Source organism: Crocodylus porosus, unplaced genomic scaffold, assembly GCF_001723895.1.
Source record: "Crocodylus porosus isolate Cpor-Errol unplaced genomic scaffold, CroPor_comp1, whole genome shotgun sequence".
NCBI classification, from domain to species: Eukaryota; Metazoa; Chordata; order Crocodylia; family Crocodylidae; genus Crocodylus; species Crocodylus porosus.
In genome coordinates, this window is record NW_017728947.1 from 60,147,935 (window position 1) to 60,171,005 (window position 23,071).

General features: G+C 41.1%; 1 protein-coding gene across 1 annotated transcript in view; it reads left to right on the forward strand.

Moving 5' to 3' along the window:
• Positions 1-22,515, forward strand: part of RASGRP1 (RAS guanyl releasing protein 1) — an 87,900-nt gene extending 65,385 nt beyond the window's left edge. The window contains exons 9-16 of the mRNA XM_019551805.1: positions 3,362-3,442; positions 4,977-5,081; positions 8,391-8,500; positions 9,587-9,731; positions 10,573-10,609; positions 11,300-11,446; positions 14,397-14,779; positions 20,572-22,515. Coding sequence (XP_019407350.1) covers positions 3,362-3,442; positions 4,977-5,081; positions 8,391-8,500; positions 9,587-9,731; positions 10,573-10,609; positions 11,300-11,446; positions 14,397-14,779; positions 20,572-20,706 — 1,143 coding nt within the window. The 3' untranslated portion in view covers positions 20,707-22,515. The remainder of the gene's footprint in view (positions 1-3,361; positions 3,443-4,976; positions 5,082-8,390; positions 8,501-9,586; positions 9,732-10,572; positions 10,610-11,299; positions 11,447-14,396; positions 14,780-20,571) is intronic.
• The last annotated feature ends 556 nt before the right edge of the window (positions 22,516-23,071 follow it).

A 23,071-nucleotide genomic window follows, 5' to 3' on the forward strand; every position in this document is an offset into this window, starting at 1 on the left:
CTGCAAGGCCATATTCCCTTTCCCTGTAGGGCTGAGTTGGGACTAGATTATCCCCCTCTGTGGGAGTGGATGATGCTTTCCCTGCATGCTGGATCACGACTACCAGCCAGATCCAGCACATGGACTGACTGAGCATGGTACATCTGGCCTTCAGTGGGGAAAAGATTGAACACCACTGTCGTAGACTGTCTTTGCCAGCACAGTGGTACTGAGAGGATACTGAGTTAAATCAATTGACATGCAACACAAATTTATCTAACATCCCTGAACTTTCTCCCAAAAACAGTTTTGCCAAAATAGTTTTATACATTACTAGTGTTCAAAACTTCCGTCTTTCACAATTTCAGTGCAAAACTTCTGTTACTGAAAGTGGGTGCTTTCTGAGTCTTCTGTGGCAATCCCTTGCAGCCGAGGATGATTGTTTTCCATGATTGTTTGTTTTATCTGTGTGTCTGAAGATGGTTTTTGGAGTGGGTTACACTGTATACAAATGTGATGTCTGCTATAACAGCAATTTAAAATAGAAGCTTCTCATCCTCTGGCATTCCTGGCATCAGGTTAGCCTCCTTTTATTTCAGTTTCACAGTATCATCCACCCTTCCTCTCTTTTACCCATACACTTCTGCACTTGCAAGCATGTCAGTTTGAAGAGGCAAGTATAGCTTCAAAGATGAGTGAATAATTCATAGGAAAATATCTTATTTGACACATTTGGTCTTTTCTATTTTTCTGAATGTCAGAGACTAGTTTAAGGTTGGCTGATTATTTGAAATTATTCATTAGAATGACTGTAGTAATAATATTTTAGATGTAGGTTGTTCATGAGCAGTTAGTTGCACATGTTCAATACCTGGAACTAGAGTGTATTTCTATTCCATGCTTTGTACAAATATGATGGCCATCATCTTGGTTAATACATGAGGCTAACAGAGCTAACAGCATGAGCTGCTATAGCTTGAGCGAAATCTCTTGAGCAGGGGTTGTTATAGGTTCATATTTTCAGCAAAACAGTCACAGAGTGAGACCTGTGGGACACACTTACTAGTGCATTACATAAGCCTAACTCGTTGAATCTGATTTTTACTGTGAACACCTGCATGTACGCATTAAACATTCATTCTTGTGAATAACCTCCTGTATTAGCTAAAAACCAGTGTCTAAGAACTGCCTACAAATTTATTTACTAGAATCCCAGCAGGTACAAGGATGGTCCCTTTCTAAAATTGATCATGGCAGCACCAGGCTTCTCTCTCTGTTCACAGAACCCGTCTTCAGCTCTCTGATGCAGCTACCAACACTGCATGATCTTTGGCTAAGAACATCAGCAAGAGTGCATGGGTGAGAGCAGTGAAGCAATATACCTCTATGCCCACAGCCCCTGTGCCTAGTTTGCCAGGGCCTATTGAGGATACTAATTCTTTTACAGCTTCACAGCTGTTTTGCACTTTAATTTCCCCAGCACCAGATTTTAGCTGCACCACAGTTTACCCTGGTAGTTGGGTTGTTTAGCCATCTGACTGAGCCAAGAACTCTTTTTTCCAGGATACAGAAAGCCAGTGAAAAAAAGGCAGAAAAATGAAACCATCACCTCTTCACAAGGGCTGGTGTAGCCATTTCTTACCTTTATTTCAGGGGCTCACTCCTCTTCACACGGGACTACCAAACAATCCATTGTTCAGGTCATCTCCAGCCTTCTTCAGCACATCTGGTTTCCTCCTTAAAAGAGAAACTCATGCCAATCTTGCCATCCTCTTGATCTCTTCTACACTGAGGAAAGACTTTTTATCCTCAGCATAGTGTTAGCAGCCTACAGCTCCCATGATTACTGGATTACAAATCCCAGAATACTCATGCTTTTGGAAAGGTCCTAACAAGAGCAAGCTGGCTCTTTACCCTGCAAAGGGGCCAAACTCAATTTGTGATGGGAATTGATCACTGGCACTGCTCCCTAACATCTACCTAGTAATATGATGATGGTGATGATATGCAATGAGTGCTTTGAGGTGAGATGATTACAGGCATCATATAATGATATACACTAAGTTTATGCAATAAAAACAATTCCAAGAAAGCCATAATGGAGAGAATTCTATATAATAAGGTTAGCAACGTTTTGAATTAAAAAGATTCTGGCAGACACGCAATGGTCTGATACTTGGTCTTCGGGTGGTGCAAGAACACAATTCTAGTCTAAGGAGAAAGTTTCCTCATATAACTGAGCATAAAATGTGAGGCTCTCGTCCCACATACTGGGAACTAATAATACAGTATCCCAGGAATAATGACCATGGTGGGTGCTATATAGTACGACAGTTTCACATAATAAAAGCCAAAATGCATGGCTACAAAGGTGGTATCAGTGAAGCTTTGGCTTCCTTGACAACTGATTGATGTTCTGAGAAAGAGAGTACTGCTGTGCAAGGATAAGATACTTCTAACAAAGATCAGCTTTTGGAAGAGAATTTTAGGACATCATCTGGCTAATCTGGCAATCTGGGGGGCTTTAAAGTAGATTCCATTGGGTTGGCAACACAAACCCACTGGATGATGTGTAATTAGGATTAAAAAATGAGGATTGGGAAAGGGGACTAAATTCTTGCAAACCATAATACAGTTAAACAGGTGCAAGAGGAAAAACAGCAGTTATCTTTGATGTCTATACAGTATACTCTGTTTAAGTGCTTCAGAACAGTTATAGGGGGGAAAAAAAGCAGGTGGCATTACACTGTGTGTCAGGGATGTATATGCTTGTTCCAGGGTCCAAAAGGGAATGAGAGCTGATGAATGCATGTGTGAACATAACGGGGGAATGGAATAGTAGTGATGCTATGGTGGCAGTCCATAACAGACCATCTAATCAGAAAGAGGAAGTGTATGAGAGATTCTTCAAGTATGGAACAAGAATATCCAAAATGCATGAGCTACTAAGAGTGGAAGTTTTAACTTCTCTGATATCTGTTGGAATAAAAAATACAGGAAAACAAAATGTTCAGCTAGTTTTGTTTCAGAAAGTTCAGGTATTTTTCAGTTTAGTGCTATATTTGGTTTTTATTGTGTCACGGGAACAACTTATGAGCACACTGTAAGCTACAGATATCTAAAAGTACTTGTGTTAGTGATCATACTTGTGTGATTTTAGGCAAGCTTTCTCACGTAATCAGAAAAGCAGATTAAAATGCTAAGATGTCAACTTGGCATCAACATCCATACCTTGAATAAGTGTCTTCAAATGCATGTTTCTGTAACAACACCTAAAATAGTTGTTAATTTTCAAGGAGATTGCAGGTGCACCAGGAACAGATAAATTCAGGGAACAATAGTAACTGCTTAGAAACTAAACCAGTTTTATGTTCACTTTCAGCTGTCCGTTGATCTTTACTACACAGAAGATGAAATCTATGAGCTTTCATATGCTCGAGAGCCAAGAAGTCACCGAGCTGCAGTAAGAGACCTTTTTTCTTTCTAAAATCTTAACAAAATGATTTAAGGACAGTAATGTGTACCTTTAATTCCTTATATTCACTTTAATTGAATCCACAGTATGTGGAAGGCATGGCATTGTTTAATATATCTTTACATTACACACACAGTGAATATGAGTGAAACTTAAATAGTAATCACTCTCTCTATATTAGAGGCCTGAGTCTTCTTTTGCTTATGTCATGCCAGTGTAACACCATTTTTTTCAATTAGCATTATTCTTGACTTATATTAACATGAGCAGAGACACCAGTCCTTATTCCTTTGATTTTAAACATTAAGTCTTCTAAATAAATATTTCTTGTATAATTCCAGTAATCAGATGGAGGTTTTTCTTTAAATATTTATTTGCTATTTTTATAGCTTTGTGGAAAATAAAGTGACTTATGTTGTATAAAACTGATTTACTATTAATCAAAATATCCAGGACTGAATTATACTAACAGTGGAAAAATAATTACTACTTCTCCCTTTAAATTGGTTTAAATACTGAAAAATAGAATTATATACCACCGCATTGACCATAACATATGGATTAAACAGCTTCTGCAAAATAGAACTGTGTGTTACTATCCAACAGATCAAGAAGCCTCAAAGTTCCTAACAAGAGGCAAAATAGATTAAATACTTATATGATGAAGCAAAAATACTGTCATAGAGGAGAAACTTGAATAGAAAACAGAGCCAGATATAAGCAATCATAAACCATGTGGCATCAGAGGCTCCATATTAATGCTATGCTACACCATACTGAGGTTTCATACTAAGACCTAATCCATCTAGAAAATGAGAATGACATTTCATAATTTAGGTTAGTAAAGATTGTAAAAATATTGTGATAAATTTCAGAGGGAAAAGGGGGCAAAAAGATGGCAGATGATAGTCAGCAATAAAAAAATATAAAGTACCATACCTTTGAGGGAGTAATTACTCATTTGAATTACTCCTACAGTTAACTGAGATAATCAGTAAATTGTAACAAGTTGGGAAGAGCATCTAGGACTGACTGGCTACCCCATTCAATGCCTTCCTCTGAAATAGCTGGTATATTTCAAAAGAATATTTCAGAGATAGGACTTTGGATTAGAGCAGTGGCTCTAACCTTTTTAGACTGAAGGGACCCCTCGGAATATACCAGCTCTTAGTTTTCACTTTTTTTTTTTTTACTACAGAAAAATAATAGAGCAGTTTTTCTAGTGCAATTAACTAAGAAAGGCCACAGGTATGGGTTTCTATTTGAAATCTCTGGGTTTATCCTGTGAATCATGTTTATAAATCTAATAGTGCTTACACTGTGTGGTACCCTGTGGCATCCTTGAAAGGATTTCAAGGCACCCCAGGGTGCTGTGGAACCTTGGCTGAGAATCGCTGGATTAGAGGTACCATTAGTTTGATCCTCTGTAGTAATTCCTATGTTCCAATTAGCTAAGGTGAAGAACCTAGGGATTGAAAATACTTGATGTTATGATAGTAAGTTTCTATGATACTTATTTTAGCCTTTGACACCTTCCAAACCACCAGTAGTTGTGGACTGGGCCTCAGGTGTTGCTCCAAAACCTGATCCAAAGACCATCAGCAAGCGTGTTCAGAGAATGGTGGATGTAAGTACAGTCAGCCCATTTAATGTATTTTTTTAAATTTTTTAGTTGTATCTGGAAAAAAATATGTAATGAGGAACTGTGTCCTAAAAAGCTGACATATTCAAAGCTGCATGTAAATGTAGTATTCAGAATACTACATTTTTAAAAGCATAATGGTAGCAGGTAACACTGCACTGACAGTATGAAGGAAGTGGTCTGCTTCGTACACTGTTGTTTGGGAGACTGAGGTGTTTGCATTATCCAGTCAGACACAGTTAGACATATGCTTACTGATTGCTATTTTTTTTTTAATATGGTATTTTTTACAGAGGCATTTATGAAATGTTTGGCAGTGAGAATTTCAGGTTTAAGCTAAGGTAACTTTTAATTTAAAAATTAGGGCCTGATACTAACCATGATGCTGATTGGTACTCATGCATACAAGAAGTTCCACTGAACTCAATGACACTTGACAGGAACAAGGATTGTAGAATTGGGCCCATATATCTTGATTCTACAAGATGCTTCAGCATATAAGCCATCCCACTGACTTAATTTCAACTGTGTACAGGCTCACTTTTTTTTTTTAACACTGAATTGAGAACGTAGCCAAGGATAAATGACTGTGGGTGACCTACACATGCAAGATAAGCTACAGTATGTTATATTCAGGTATTTAAAATTCATCCAGCTCTTTCTGTTAAGTGCATGTACACCATTGCACTTGCATATTTCATAGATTTTATAGACATTAGGCCTGGAAGGGACCTTGGAAGATCATCGAGTCCAGCCCCCTGCCCAAAGGGCAGGAAGTCAGCTGGGGTCATAGGATCCCAGCAAGATAAGCATCCAATTTGCTATTGAAGATGTTCAATGTAGGTGCTTGAACCACCTCCAATGGCAAGCTATTCCAGACCTTGGGGGCTCGGACAGTAAAGAAATTCTTCTTTATTTATGTCCAGCCTGAAACGGTCTTGCAGGCGTCTATGACTGTTCAACCTCGACATCTCTTGGGGCATTCTGGTGAACAAACGTTCCCCCAGTACTGGTGGTCACCCCTGATAAGTTTATAGGTGGCCATCAGATCACCCCTGAGTCTGCGCTTTTCCAGGCTGAGGAGCCCCATGTCTCTCAGCCTGTCGTCGTAAGGTCTGTTTTCCTGACCTCTGTTCATGCATGTGGATCTTCTCTGGACTCTCTCAAGCTTCTCCACATCCTTTTTGAATTGTGGAGCCCAAAACTGGGCACAGTACTCCAGCTGTGGCCTCACCAAGGCCGAGTACAAGGGGAGAATGACATCCCATGATTTGTTTGAGAAGTATCTATGGATGCAAGCCAGCGTTTTAGTCACTTTAGTAGCTGCAGCATCGCATTGCAGGCTTATGTTCATCTTGTGGTGAATGATGACCCCCAAGTCTCTTTCTTCCATAGTGCTAGCCAGCGTAGCACTGCTGAACCTATAAGGATGCTGCCGGTTTTTCTTCCCAAGGTGGAGAACCTTGCATTTTTTGGAGTTAAATACCATCAGGTTCTCGTCCGCCCATTTGCTGAGCCTGTCCAGGTCAGCCTGGATCGCCCTCCTGTCTTCAGGTGTGGTTGCTTTGCCCCAAAGTCTGGTTCATCGGCAAACTTGGCCAGTCCGTTTCTGACTCCAGTGTCCACATCATTAATGAAGATGTTGAACAAAATGGGTCCAAAGACAGAGCCTTGGGGGACTCCACTGGTCACAGGACACCATGATGATTGACTTCCATCAATTACTACCCTCTGGGTCCGACCAGGAGGTCTCAAAGATCCGTGCCAGAGGCTGGGCTATGATGCTCACCAGCTCCTTGAGTACCCTGGGGTGTAGATTGTCAGGGCCGGCTGACTTGAAGGTATCCAGCCTCTCAAGGTGTCCTTTCATGAGGTCAGCATTAACGGAGGGTAGAGGATCCTGTAGCGGGCATGAGTGTTCCATGGGACTGATGAAAGACGGATGCAAAGTACCCATTTAATAGGTTGGCTTTTTCCTGGGCGTCAGTTGTCAGTTGCCCATCTGGTTCAGCAGGGGTCCAGCGTTGCCCTTGCTTTTCCTCCAGCTCCCCACATATCCGAAAAAGGACTTTTTATTGTCCTTGATGCTCGAAGCTAGTTGGAGTTCAGTTGCAGCCTTGGCTTTCCTGGTTTGCTCCCTGCAGGACTGAACCAGTGCAGAATAATCCTCCTTGGAGGTGAATCCCATTCTCCATCCTTTGTAGACCTTTCTTTTTAGCCTCAGGAGGTCTGCTAGTAATGTGAAAGCAACATTACTTTTGTCCATAGCCTTGTGGAAGTAATAAGGCACTGGAACAGGTTACCAAGAAAGGTTGTGGAATCTCCATCCTTGGAGGTTTTTAAGACCCAGCTAGACAAAGCCTTGGCTGGGATGATCTAGTTGAGGATGGTCCTGCTTTGAGTAGGGGGTTGGACTAGATGACCTCCTGAGGTCCCTTCCAGCCCTAATTTTCTATGATTCTATTTAGTAAGTATTTTTAAAGATTGGGAAAAGGGGATTTGAAGAGATGGTGGGTGCCAAGCAATCCAAAGCAAGACAGTGTCAGGAGGTTTTGGGGTTTGTGAGAAGGGGAAAAAATCCAAAGAGAAAGTGTATGAAAAATGGGAAATTGCATTTCTGGTTAGGTTGTGGCTACATAAAGAATGGAAAGACACTTCCACCCTCTTTCCCTCCCAGTTATTTCTGCCTGGATCAGAATACTTAAAATGACAGTAAAGGCCATCAGTTCCTACAAGAAGGTCCCTAAGGCATGTGTGGATGTACACCTGCTTCTGCTGAAGGGGGCAGTTATATTGGCACCAATTGTATGAATGCAGATCAGACCAGAGTGACTTAGAGAGTGAGTGGGAGGGATTTGTGGAAGAGAAGTGCCACCACAGCCAGTCAGTGGGAGTGCATGGGCTATAAATCAGTACAGAGTTTAACTCAAGCTTTTTAGATTTAACTTGTGTTTTAATGCCAATCAAGAATGTACAATGTTTCTGAAGACTTAACCAGGGCAGGCAGTGAATATGTTTTTTGAATTGTTTTCAAGGAAATCATTAAAAATAGTTTAATGATTTTTTAACAATACGAGAAACAATATGAGATTTTGTTTTGAATTCTCTCTTTCATATGTATGGGCGTGTGTGCATGTGCGCACACACAGTATGAGTCGAAAACAAAGTCTGGAATTGTGTATGAGTATATAAATAAATAAAGAGACGATGTGTGCGCGCGTGCGCGCACACACACTCACACACAATGATTTGGTTGCCACTGCTTCATTGTAATTCTGTTATTATCTTATCCAGTCTGTCTTCAAAAATTATGACCATGATCAGGATGGATACATTTCTCAAGAAGAGTTTGAAAAGATTGCAGCAAGCTTTCCATTCTCATTTTGCGTAATGGACAAAGACAGGTGTGTGCCTGCGAGCTGCTCTTTTGCATTTGCTTCTACATTTAAATTTTGTAACAGCTTTTTATTATGACCACTACATATTAAAATTGTCCTGCCCTCTCTAAGGCTGGAAGCAGAAACATAACTCACTGAAGCATTGTTTGGGGTAGTAGTAAAAGGCATACCTACCTATAGCAATATTAACTAGTTCTCTGCTGTATGAGAGACTGATATGCTGCAGACAGATTTTCGTATAATGTCTTAAAGAATGTTTTATTGAGCAACGTTAAGTACTAATATATTAATTTTTTGAGCATTTTTCTAATGTAAAATCATTTAGTCTCTCAGGACATGGTATTCAAGAAAATGTAGGTTAAAAATACCTTTGAAGGTACTTCTCTGCTGTATGAGAGACTGATACGCTGCAGACAGATTGTAGTATAAGGTCCTAAAAATATTTTATTGAGCAACATTAAGTAGTAAAAGATTAATTATATTGAGCATTTATCTAATGTAAAAGCATTAGTCTGTCAGGACATGGTATTTAAGAAAATGTAGACAAAAATACCTTTGAAGCAGATCAGTGAACTTATGTTTGGCCAAAATGATTGTACATTAACCCAGACATTCCTGAAATTATGGGAAAAGGCATTACTTGGAAGTTCTCTTGCCTGCAAAGGCTCAGAGGCTTAGGGAAAATGAAAATTTGACAATTCTAAAAACACTTATTGTGTATCTTTCCTCCTCGTTCTTCAAAAAACCATTCTCTGCATTGCATTAGAGATTGTAAAGAACAGTTTGAATTCAGAGTGAAAGGAATGATTCCTTCTGTTCCTTCTTTGTTTCAGTAATTGTACATAGCTTTATGAAATGGTGAAGTTGCATCTCACATGAAGCTATTTTGCTTATTTTTACAGACTGCTTTTTAATTTGTATATAAACGAGTTCCTGAACAGTTTGGCAGTGTTATTGATTATTGTTGACATTTATGGCCATGAAAAGGAGTGCAATTACTGTAAGCAGGGGGTGAGAGAAGATGTAGTTTACTTTCCTTGTGCTGCTGGAAAAACAGGGTCTCAATTAACCATTTCTCTTGTTTATTTGCAGGGAAGGTCTGATTAGCAGGGAAGAAATAACAGCTTACTTTATGAGGGCCAGCTCCATCTATTCTAAATTAGGTCTTGGCTTTGCTCACAACTTCCAAGAAACCACTTACTTAAAGCCTACGTTTTGTGACAACTGTGCTGGATTTGTAAGCTTATTTTTTAAGTAAACTGTATTAATGTTCATAAGCACAATGCTGTTTTGTTAAACTCATACTTAAACATTTATTATAAAATCCTGAAAACTTATAATAATTTCCACAGGCTTCAAGCTATTAACCATGTTTCAAATTTGTTTCAGCCTCTTTCTCTTTGCAATATTTTTACTACTACTTTAATATTCCCTCTACTCTGTTGTGCTCTTTTGGGCGGCAAAGTGGCAGGGTTTCCAGTTGTGTCACTGTCGAGCAAGAAATTCCAGCTTGGAGACTCTCAGTCCTTGATGCTGTTGGAGTTAGTCCTGTCTTGAGTACAGATATAATGCACTTCATGTCTAGCAAGATTGGGAAAACTGTGCACCACTATTGCCCAATAACTGATCTTTGAGATCAATGCCATGCAATCACGGGGTGATTATGCTCTGCTTCAGCAGTATGGGAGCTGACCTAGAACACCTGAACTACTCCAGAATCTCTATGGAAGATTATCTAAATTGCAGTGAATTCAAATGATGTGCAAGCATGTACCATTGCAGATGAGGGACACTAGATTTAAACTAAAGTATTTTATTTATGAACTTTGAGCACCAACAGGTAAAAGTTCAGCCTGCTACCTGATTAATGCTTCTGCTGGGGAGGTGAATGGTGCACATTTCTGGTCAGTACCCTTTCTGTTAGACATGGGCAGAAGACCAAGATTTGCTGGCACAAAATAAAACAATTGGGTGGGGCTTTTGTCATTTTGTTATGCTTTGTGCAGGAAATCTTACATACCCACATTACCTGAAATATCTTAATACAATTACCATTTTTTTGTTTGTTTGAATTCCAGCTATGGGGAGTCATTAAACGAGGATATAGGTGCAAAGGTAATTACTACTTTTATGCTCCACCCATTTAATGCAGTTTAAAGGTGAACAAAACAAGAAAAGAACCCCAGACTTTGATTGTCTGCTGATATTCCTTCACTGATGCCCCTACCTTGGTCTGTCCTTGCTAGTGGGCAGATCCCAAAGACATCTGTGACATGGGAAGCCCTAGCATGAGAGCTGAAAGAGGGATAGATGGCCCAGAGTCTATGGGAAGTCACAGTACCCCAGAAGCCCCCCTCCCTGCTCCTCAGCCTTTTGTAAACCACACAAGATTCACAGAGTGTAAGGGTGAACCCTTTTGTCCCACAGGAAAGCAAACCCAAATCCTGACAAAACTGAATGGGGAGGAGGGGAGATACTTGACAATAGATTTCTCACAACATTTTCCTCCCCCAAGTGCCTGCCCTCCTACAGGCTTTTGAATGAGAGAAGACAATTTGATGCTTTTTTATTAAATCCTAGTTAATAACACTATATTGTGTTCTGATGGAATATCTTCAATATGAAAGTGGTTTGAATAGTATAAGGCACAGGGATGCAGCAGGGTCTACATGTAACCTGTGGTTTTATATGGTGTCTGTATGCGGAGTGTAAGAGGAGGTCTGCTGCTTCCTGAAAAGATATAAGACCTGCTTTCAGATACAGCAGCAAAACCACTAACACATGCGAGACTTGTTTTGTTTACAGACTGTGGAATGAATTGTCATAAGCAATGCAGAGACCTGGTTGTATTTGAGTGCAAGAAAAGATCCACAAGTATGTCTTCAGATAACAGCCCAACTTCTTCGTTTGCTTCTAGCCTCTGCCCCATAGGGGTCAAAGAACAGTTCCATGGTAAGTTCAGATAACCAAGTTCAAAATGACTACTACATAAGGGACTCATCATGTTCCACCTTAAAAAGACTTTTTAATTAAATATCTTTTTTTTTTTTGGTGGATGAATTCTGGATAACCATTTTGAAAACCATCTGTAAGCAAACCTTGCTTTGGGTACCTCTCAGCCTGCCCAGAATATTGCTAAATTCTACTCAACCCAGAATTGCTGCTCCTAGTTCGGTTTGGGTCATTTCCTGAACAGAGGCCTCCTGTCTTGCTGAACTGTATAGTGAACAAATTGTTGAACAGAGACATTGTCAAATTCTTGTGAGTTTTAACTCAAAGAAAATCTGAATCTAGATGCCTAAAAATGAAAGACTGATGGGTTAATTCATTGTGCCATCTTGTGTCTTAAGTGTGCTCTAGTGTTTATCCCATGGCAGGAAGCGATTGCTACGTTAAACAAATGGTTCATAGTCAGAACTTTGAACTAAAATTTTGTTTCTAATTTTAACTCATATCTTTATCTTTGCATCAAGAAAGGGGAACTGTAATTGCATTAGGCTTCTTCACTTTCCCAGTTGAACTCATAACACCTTAAGCTAGACTAACCCTTTAATATTAGTCCTTAGCTGTGCAGATCTTTTAGTGCTTTTACTGACTTCTCATGCCCACATTTTTCTACCTATCTTGACCAAAGAAACATGATTTAATCTCAGATTTCATCACTGAAGTATCCAAAGGCAGACATCCTTCTCTTGAAGCATTCCCAGGGCTCTTCCTTTTCTGACTCGTAACTTCTTATGTGCCTTCCTTTTTGCACATCTTCTATCTGCAAACTACTTGTCACTGCATTCACCTGTATCAGTGCCTTGGCTGTATTAATTCTCACCTGTGCCTCCCTTGCCTTCTCTATGGTCACCTTCTGGTCCACCTTTCCAGATGTCAGCTCATGCAGATACTCATCTCTACTTAGTCCCACAATCAAAGGACCAGAGCTACAGCCTCAAATAATTCCACCAGCTCTCCATTCATTTAAAAGAAAAGCTGTAAATTGTTGTTCCTACTTTCTAGTGTCACATTTGCCACAGTCAGAGTGTTTCAGACTCATCTCTTTTCTTTCCTCTTTCCACATACATGTAGATCTAGTTGCAACCTTATTTTGTCAGTATTCATAATCTCTGAGCTGTTGAAGAAAATTTCTTTGCAACTTGTGTAACTTGCGTCACTCCGAACTCCAGAACCCCGTATCTCTCTTTCTGCTTTCATTTATTATTTTAACTTTGAAACTGATATCAACATCTCTAAAGAATTATAGAATTAGCTTTCTAGCTTATAGCACTTTTTCGTAATTATAGAATTATTAACTTATACTCAAGGAAGAGCACTTGATACCCAAAAGATTTTCCAACAGCTTTGCCAACTATGCCACTGGTGCAGCAAAACATATCTGTCATGCCTCCACCTATCCAGTGGTCAATCTCTAGAGTAACTGAAGCAGGCTCTTCACCTTCAACTTACCTGCCACAACTTGATGTTAATAGAATTCTAAGGAGGGGGTAAGTCATGTATATCCAGATGTCCCCGTTGGGGGTACTCATAATTTTGATTCAGTCTGTGTTGGGGTTTTGCTTCCCCTATACCCCATCTACCCACCACCCTTCAATGTTGAGGCGTTATGATCGTTTGTGGCAACTTCAGCCTTATCCAGTCTTGGTATTTGTCTACTGATGTCCCATGTCTGCTTCCCCTGTGGATTGCTGCCTGGGCCAGGTGGCATCTTCCTGGCCGTCTTATGGCTGGCTGCCTGTTCCCTGCCCTCTATGCGTGGCTTACCATGGGGAGCCTAGATAGGGGACCTTTGGTGCCCTGGCCCCTATGGCCTCTCAAAAAAATCAAAAGCAATGCAATCATAAAAAAACCCTCCACTCCAGAGGAGTTGTAAATTCAGGGCTTGGTGCCCCTGTTATGTTTATGTGGTTTTCTTTACTCCCTATGGGTGCTGATCCCTGGGCTCAGCTGGACTTATAGTCCCAGCTCCAGCCCAGTGGGGCCTTTCTGCCCAGGGCTAATAGAAATCTCATCGCCCTGTCCCCACTCTGCCTCAGTGCCCCAAGACCTTCTCTGTCCTGGCCTCTGCCAGCTTGGTGGCAGTTTCCCTTCTCTTTCTGTCACCATCACTGGTGCCTTTTAAATCTTCCATGGTGGTGCTGGCAGTTATTGTCATCAGTCTGGCGCTGCCTAGTTTGATTGACATGGAGCTTATAAACTGTGGTGGTGGCACCGTGTGTGGTCTTGGCCCTGGCTCTCCCAGCAAGTTCCACTTTTCTCCCAGGGTTCCCTGCCCTACCTGTTCTGGGTTGGCCAGTATTCCCAGGGTACTTAGGGACAGTGTGCAATCCCTATTGCCACAGTATCATAAAAAAATCCTTGCCTTTCAAAATTAAGGTATGTAATCATGCCAATTTTGTAGATTTGTAAGATATAAAGAGAGATTATGTGATTTATTTATTTTTTTTGTGGGGTTTTTTTAAGGCCAAGGAATGAGTTGGGGACAGAGCTAAGAATAAAGCTCAGGAATCTTATTTCCAAGTTAGTCACTAGCACAGTGACCACCTACCAGTGGTCTGTGAAGAACTTGCTAGTGTTCCAGGGACCTCTCTAGTCCCACATTGCTACACTATCTTAAAAACAATTAAACTGAATAACACCTCCCTTGTATTGCTTTCCTATGCAAGTACTTACTAGTATGTACAGCTTTTTCATGTGAATGGGAGGGAAGCTGCCCATACCCTGGAAAAAGTTTGAAAACCTACGCTACTAGAGCAAATTCAGACAGATACGACTATAATAACTGCTTAAGATTAAATATGGCATTTTCCTTATTCAAAAAAGGGACAATGAACTATTATGGCCTACATACCTTGTCCCCAGTTTGTTAACTCTGTTTGCTCTTTGTGTCCTGTAGGGCAGGAGGAAGGACCATTTTCATTTCCTAATGGAGAAGTGCATGAACACAATGAAGACAGTAAGGATCGAACAATTATGCTGATGGGTGCCTCAGCACAAAAAATCTCATTAAGACTGAAACCAGCAGTAGTTCATAAAGGCACACAAACTGAGGCAGCATTAACGACAAGTGACGTACCCTTCTGGCTGATGGAGAAGAAGGAGCATAGGACACCATCAGAAAATATTTATCTACAGCCTGCCCCACCATCACCATCACCATGGCCAAGCCCAATTTTAAGCCGCAAGAAAGGTTATGTGAAATGGGATAACAAAGAATCCAGCCAGAAAATAAAAGAAGAGTGGCGCATGTGCAAACCCTCATACCAGGAACTTGAACAGGTACCTATTCAATGGACCTAATTTTCCTTTGCACAGCAATGGCACTGTAAGAGGCTTTAAGTGGTTATGGCAGTATAATACACTATCACATCATGAATCCTTGATGCTGCCAAGGTAATCAACTACTGGAACAATCAGTGAAGAAAATAACATTTTCTTTACCACATGAAAAATTAAATAATAAAGATTTCAATCTAGAATTTCTAGTTGGGGACGGTCCTGCTCTGAGCAGGCAGTTGGACTAGATGACCTCCTGAGGCTCCTTCCAACTTTAATTTTATATGATTCTGTGATCACGTTTATATGAAGTTCCTATGCAGGTGTCAGACGAAATTATCACAACAGTCTCTTCCAGCCTTCATATCCATGGCCAAACCCCTTGCCCAATAAGGTTATCAAGCCACAGCGTCTACTCAGTAAACCTGATCATCCAGTTTAAGGCATATAGTCTGATACAGCCAGTACAGTAGTTTGGAAATTCTAATTTGAGAGAGAGAGTGTGCGTATATGTGTGTGTTTCCACAATAGAAAAATAACCATTACGCTGTAATAAATATGCTGCTGCCAGATAAACAGTGTCTTGTCAAAAAGTCTTTCTAGCTAAAGACAACCCTGACATAGTCTTCCTAGGAAGCTTTTAACATAGTGTTAAAGTTCAGGTTACAAAAGCTCAAAATTTGCAGAAGTCAAAATGTCCGATAACGTAAGTCAACTGAGTGGAGTTTAGAGTTCTGTTTCCAGTTTCTTTCTAGAAGAACAGAAAAGGGCATTACAGTTTGTAGCTGAAAACATACTGTAACATAGATTGGAAGTGCAATGCAGCCATGCTCACTTTGATATTGAATTAATTATTAGTAATCTTTCTGGTAGCCATATATTCTGTCAGGAGGAAAGGTGAGACTCAAGTCCTCATGGCAGAACCTGTCTTCCATAAAGTCAACATATAAGCCCCAGGCCTCATGAAAGATTTATTTTCACGGTTGTTATAAATCTTTATTTAAATCAGTAAATTTACTCCCTCATATTTTTTGTTAAATACTGTTCTATCTCTGGGCAAACTAAACTCTGGGACCTGGTTGTTTCCAGAGCCTGATTATACTTGGCTCCAAAGGACCAAAGCATTCACATGTTTGAAGCATTAAGGACCATCGTGAAGGATCTCCACCTCTCAAAATGGGATCTTCACAGTATTTCTGTTTGCTACAGTGTAACGGGTCTCTCTCTCCTTGGCATTATTGCTTAACTAGAGCTCAAGCTCCTTGAATATTTCTAGAAATGTCCTCTTGTATAAGCCCCTCAGGGGCTGGTAGGGGAGTAGCACAGAGGTCTCCACATGTATTTGTTAAACACTTACCTGGTTGCCAGAGATGATTTTGAAATTATTTGCCAGGTAAGAATCCTCAGAACTTCCTCCTGCGTAGATTCCTACTTGTGAGCCAACAATAGTAGGATGGATTTAGAAAAAGACTTAAAGAACAAATTACTAACCTTATAGTAACTGCTTGCTTGAGATGTCCTGTCCACTTGCATCCCATCACTTGCACCCATTCTTGCTCCTTCAGTATTCTTCTGATTTAGTGAGGAAACTGAGGGTCAGCTGCATGGCTCTATGCCCTGGATGTAGGGAGAGGGGAGTACTTTGTGAAAAGTACTGGCCAGATTTGGATGCCCTGAAAAATACATCAAGGTCCTGAGGCTTGTCCCTGACCAGATGAATGAAACCATCATTTGTAGCAGATCAGAGACAGATCTATCTGTCATCAAAATGGGTCAAGCAAGGATGTATCATCACTCCAATTCTGTTATTATTTTTTGACTGTCATCCTGGTTCCTGTTAAGGACCACCTCCTTTCCAGAATGGACACTGAAAAGCCTTCCATGCACTTGGTATTCAATCTGGGATGTTTTCTTTTGAAGACCAAAGTATTCAAAACAACCAGCCGTGGCCTTCAGTATGCCGACAACTGTATCATCCCTGCACACACTCAGGAAAACCTCCAGACAATGTGGGATCTCTTTGCGGAAGCCTACCAAACTTTGGGCCTCTCTCTCAACATCTAAAATCTAAGGTGCTCTATCATCCTGGCCCACGACATGAATGGTACCCTCCTCCACAGATTACCATGGAGGGAAAGGCTTTGGAGGTAGTCAAGCTTACCACCTCTCTCAGAGAGTGAACACTGAAGAGATCCAGCACAGGATCTAGTATGCAAACAGCTCCTTTGGGTAACTGTTTTGGCATGATTGATCATGATATTTGGAAAGACACCAGGGTCTACAGTGCAGTCATTATCCCCACTGTCTTCTATGGATGTGAAATGTGGGTGACCTACTGTCATCATCTCAGAAGCCTGAAGACATCATCAATGATGCCACTGAAAAATTCTCCACTTCAAATAGGAAGATCACCATGCAAATGCCAGCATCTTTGCTGAAACCAACATTACCAGCATTAAGTTGGTGATCCTCAAGCACCAACTTTGCTGGACTGACTGGACATTGTGTGCAGATGCCTGACTCAACTCCGAAAATACGTGCTCTACTCCGAGCTCAGTTGTGACCTGAGATCTTTTGGTGGCCAGAGGAAGCACTACAAGAACACAATGAAGGCATACCTTAAGGAAACAGACACTGACATGAAGACGTGGCAGGAGCTGGCTGCTTACTGACACTAATGTTGCCACAACCTCAACCAAATGGCAGCCTGTGTCGAGGTAAAGCATTGTGCTCTAAAACCAGAGAAGAGAGAGTAGAGGAAGGAAAAGGAGAGAAATGTTAGCCTACAGCCTACTCTCCCCTGTGAAGGACCTGCAACTTCTGTAGAATGATCTGTGGTTCGAGGATTGGTAATTGAGGGATTGCCATTGATGGATGGATGGGGAAGTAGAGAATACATACATGGTGTAGACATGGTCTCAACAGACACATCATAAGAACTTAAACACTGCTACACAGGGTCAGACCAATGGTCCATCTAGCCCAGTATCAAAGCAGGTATCAAGTTTAGGTGTGAATAGCTAAGTCGCATTAGGCAGGTGAGGTTCTTGGGATGGATATGATATCTTTTATTAGACCAAATAAATAGTTGGAAAAAATGTTCTTTGCAAGCTTTTGGGCACAAATGCCCTTCAGGCATAGAGAGACTCTGCATAGGCTTATCTAATATAATAGAGACTTAGCTATTCACGCCTAAATTTAATGTGCCTTAATGCGCATTGCATGTCCACATGTAGATGCACACCTACATTGCCTTAATGCACCCTAAGTAAAGGTACATTAAGTTTAGGCATGCGTAAATATACATGTAGACATGCCCACAGAGACCAGAACTGCACACAATATTAATTATATGGACGCACCATGGATTGTATGTTTGCATGATTGACATTTTGTTTTCTTAAAAGCAAATAAAGTTGGGCATCATTTTGGTTGCCACTGTGCATTGAGCTGATGCTTTTAGAGAACTGTCTACTATGTGATAGCTAGTTCAGAACCCACCGTTGTGCGTGTATAACTGAGATTATTTTTCCCCAGGTACCTTACCGGCACTCGTTGACACTAAAGTTCAGCTGCCATTTTTTTACCCACTCAGCTTGGTGAGATCTTTTTTGCAGCTTCTCTCTACCAGTTTGGGATTTGACTACTTCAGACAAACTTAGAGTCATCTGAACTTTCATTGTGAACTCAGACATATGGGTGCCTGCACAGAAGTGTGTGACTAAGGCTACTGAGGATGCACCTACACATGTGCTTTACTGAAAAGTTGACTAATTAGTTCTGCAGTAAAGCATGACTGTCTACACATATGCTGGTATTAGGGCACAGTAAACTAATTAACTCCACCATCAAATAGTACTGTCAGGGAAAGTGTGGATGGTGATGGGCTGGCAGGGACTGCCTGCTGCCTAGCCCCACACTTTAGCACCCTTATACCCCAGGCAGCCCATCTGCTACCTCACACTGTCACCTGGAGCCGGGGACTAACCCCTGGAGCTCCCTGCCAGCCTAGAGCTGTTCTGCCAGGAGTCAAAGTGCTGTAGGCACTGCACCTGGAAGTAGCTGACTCTGGCAGAAACTGTGCCAGAGTTTATTTCGTCTCTTTACTAGAATGTGTAGTTGCACCCTGAGAGATGTTCAGTTAAAGGTATGATGGGATCTTATGTGCAGTCCCAACAATCATGCTTTCTGCTAAGCCACATATGTATGGCAGGAGGCATTATTTTGGTATTGGGGATCAGAGTGCAATCACACCCTACTTGCCAGTGCAGGGGAGCCCAGGAACATGATCCCAGGCTCCCCCTTCACTGGCAAAGGTGCCCAAGAATCAGTTGATTGTTGGCTGGCTCCAGGGACCCACAGCCCTAGTTTGAACCCCTGCAGTCAGCCAATGATCAGTTCATTGTCAGCTGTATCAGGACTGCACTAAAGCTCAAACCAGCCATGGTACACGTTCTGCTGAATCGCCAGCAGGGACTGCACCAAAACCCAGTTGAGCCCTGATGCAGTCCTAACCACGCCCCATTCATTTTAAGGCATGGTGGAAACAAACCGCATAATTATGACACATTTTTTGCGCCACTAAGTACCTGAACATGTGGCCAAGTTACATTTTAATGTGATTAACTGGTTAATTGCATCTCAAATGTAACATCTGCCAGAGACCTAAATGGTAAAGAACCATTTTTATCTGGCCCATTAACAAGCTAAGGACCTGATCCACCCTGCATTGAAGTCAAAAGAAAAAGTTAGTCTTCACTAGGAGTTCAGTGAGACCAGATTTTAGGTGGAAGAAGGCAATGTTATTAACCTCATTTCACAGATAGAGGACTGAGGCAGAGAAATGGAGCAGCTGATTCAGGAAATTTGTGGCACAGGTAGAAATTAAATCCAGATCTAAATTGCTGTCCAGTGCTTCAACCAAAAGCTTCCCCTTGTATCATCAAAGTCAACCAACTCAAGTGAAAATTGTGAAGATTAAAACCTTAGGTCTGATCTAACTGACTTTAGGTCTTGCCTAAAAGTCTCAGGCAAGCAAGGTTAAAAAATGGTTTGCAATCAGTCAGCTGCTGAATATTAGTGCATGGGAAAGAGAAGCAATTAGACAAGTGTTCAAATAGTCCAGTGTCTGCAGTGAGCAGTGACACCAAGAGAAAAGCTCTAACTACCTCTTGATAGGCTCCAATCCTTATTTTGGATTGTTGGTTGTAGGTTGTGTTGGTTTAAGGACATAGGCAGACGAGGTTCTTTAGGTAAATGTGATATCTGTTATTATTAGACCAAGTAAATACTTGGCAAAATTATTCTTTACAAGCTTTCAGGCACAAACACCCTTCTTCTGTGTGCTCTCCTGGGTGGAAAGTCTAATAAAAGATATCACATTTACCCAAAGAACCCTGTCTGCCTAAATCCTTTTTTGGGAAACACTTCCTCTGCCTCTAGATGTTCTCCCAGCATCTTTTGTATGATGGTTGCATGGAAAATGTATATACTAGAATAAATGTAAACTGCACATTATGCTGAACAATACTGATTCTGAGCTTAAAATGGTTCATTTGCAAGGTAGTCGTATATATTTTTGAAAAATACAAAAAGAAAGCTGTGTCTGCTCATGTTGATCTTTGTGTCTGCAATGTATCATTTATTGGTCAGTGCATAATAACCCTTTGGAGAGAGTAAATATACTCTTACTTAAAATATGATATGTCAGTCAAGTGCACCTGCAGACAGGGTTGAAATTGATTTGAAATGCAGTGCTGCTCTGATGACACTGACCTTTCTCTGTTCTTGTTTAGGAAAGAAACATTCTAAAGGTGGAAAATGATGCTTTAAAGACTCAGCTTCGACAGGCACGTAAGACAATTGAATCTCTCAGCATCCAGCAAAAAAATCACGCGCTAGACAACACAAAGCACAGAGACTGCTCTTAGCTAAAAAGACAGGAGTTCTGCTATGGAATAATGTTAAAACTGAGACTTTGGGAGGTGTGACAAGGCTGCTATATTCAACTGAACAGGAAATAGAGACTGAATGGTTTTAACGAGAGTTAAACTCTCTTAAATCAACATATTTTGCCTGTTAAATATACTCCTGAATGTATAAATGTGTTCCTTTTTCTCGCACCGTTTTAAAAGAATTTGGTGTTTTCTGAGCATTGCAAAAAGCACGTTCTGGGATCTCTCTTGAGAAGGGCAGTACACAATTTGAAGTTCACATTTATTCTGAAGACAATGAAGGCAAATTTCATTCCCAGTATAGATCACAGAATGATTTGACTGCAAATAGCTATCATTTTTTTGGTCAAGTTTACAGTCCATATCTGCAAGCGTTGTGTCAAGGTATCCAATCAAGACAACCTCACCCACTCAAAGTTCGTGCAAGTTCAGGTGTGTAAAAAAGCAACTTTTGATAAAGTTAAGGATTTGGATGCTGCCAGATCTTTTCAAGGGTGCCATCAGGTATAAGGATGTAAGTGAGGTGTTAGGAGATAAACTAAATAGCTAAGCAGAGGCTCAGGCTTGTTCCTGCCTGGACAACTCTCACATCCCCACTGCAAGTCCCCCTCTGCAAGAAAATAAGTACTGTAACCCATAAATCAGTTTTTGAAACTCACAAAAGCTATGGAGGGGGTCCTCAAGTCTAGTGAGGGGTACCTCAAGTCCAAAAAGGTTGAGAACCACTGCCCTAAGACATTAGGAATAAACTGACATTGTTTAAAATGTTCCATTACAGAACTGTTTTAAGAAGTCTTACTGCTCAAGTGTGAGCCTCTACAAGAATGAAAATAAGACTGCCTCGTAGACTAAAAGATTTAACATTTGAGCGTTGCTTCCTCTTATGCAGTCCATGCTTCTTGGGTCAGGTAGCACTGCTGGCTTGCTAGTTAAACAGATTTTATCCACAGGATGGTGAGTATAATGTTGGACATTTTTCCAGCATTTAAATCTCTGGTGCATAAAAGTACAATATATTCCTATATTATTTCATTATTTAAGCATAAAATATTAATAATAGCATTGAGGAAGGAACAATATACTTGCTTCCTATGAGCAGTTCACTGTCATGGTATTCAACTGAACTTTTGCTACAGCTTCAATTATTTATGATTTCTGGTGCAGTTGGCAGCTAAGGACAACCATTAGGTCTTTATTGTTTGTACAGTGCTTTGAAGTAACATGCAGTTACTTCTGCCTTTGAAAGTTTGTTGGCCTAAACAAACTGCGTATGTAATGGAGCAATTTTGAGAAGCCAGGCTGCAGCAGGATGTTGCCTGAACATTTTTGGGAATTTCAGGTGATGCTATTAAGAGTACCTTTGTTTGCTGGAGATTCTAAGGTCACAGGACCATGGAGAGCCATTGCACCCACAGAGAACCTCCCTTCCTTTATCCTTACCTGCAGCTTTTTGGGAACAAGATCTGGGGATCTTTCATTTCTCCACATTTCCCTGAGCAGTTCAAGGAATTCAGGACTATTTCCCCCTAGTATTTAAGAAGCTTGTCTATACAGTCTTTTCATGAGAAAGACATGGCAAGTGGGATAGAGGCATATACTTCATGCTGTTATGCTACTAGACTTCTTCCCTTTTTGTCTCTGTTGGAAATTGCAGAGGCTTGGTGTTTCCTGCATCCCTTAGAGTTGTCCCTTTGCCCCTATTCCCTTTTGAATGGAATGATCATAGATTCATAGATTGTAAGACTGGAAGGAACCTCAGAAGATCATTGGGTCCAACCTCCTGCACCAAGCAGACCACAGCAAGGTCCAGGGTAGGTGACTGCACCACCTCTGGAGGGAGCTTATTCCACAGTCTGGACACCCTGACTGTGAAGAAGTTTTTACTAACGTTGAGTCTGAATCAGTCTTCCAGGAGCTTGTGGCCATCACTCCTGGTTTTCCCCTTGGGTGCCCTGGCGAACAGTTGCTCACCGAGCCCTTGATGTACTCCCCTAGTGCAGCAGAAAGTACTACTAGGTCCCCTCTCAGCCTTCTTTTCCCCAGGCTTCAGAGTCACAGATCCCTCATCCTTTCCTCATATGGCTTGCCTCATAAGACCGACCATATGGGTGGTCCTTCTTTAGACTCAAGCTTGTCCACATCTTTGTTAAAGTGTGGTCCCCAGAACTGGATGCAGTACTCCAGCTGTGGTCTCTCCAGTGCTGAGTAGAACGGAAGAATCGCCTCCTTCATTTTGCTGGAGATGTCTCATAGTTTCATAGTTTCTAGGGTCGGAAGGGACCTGAGCAGATCATCTAGTCCGACCCCCTGCCATGGCAGGAAAGAATACTGGGGTCAAATG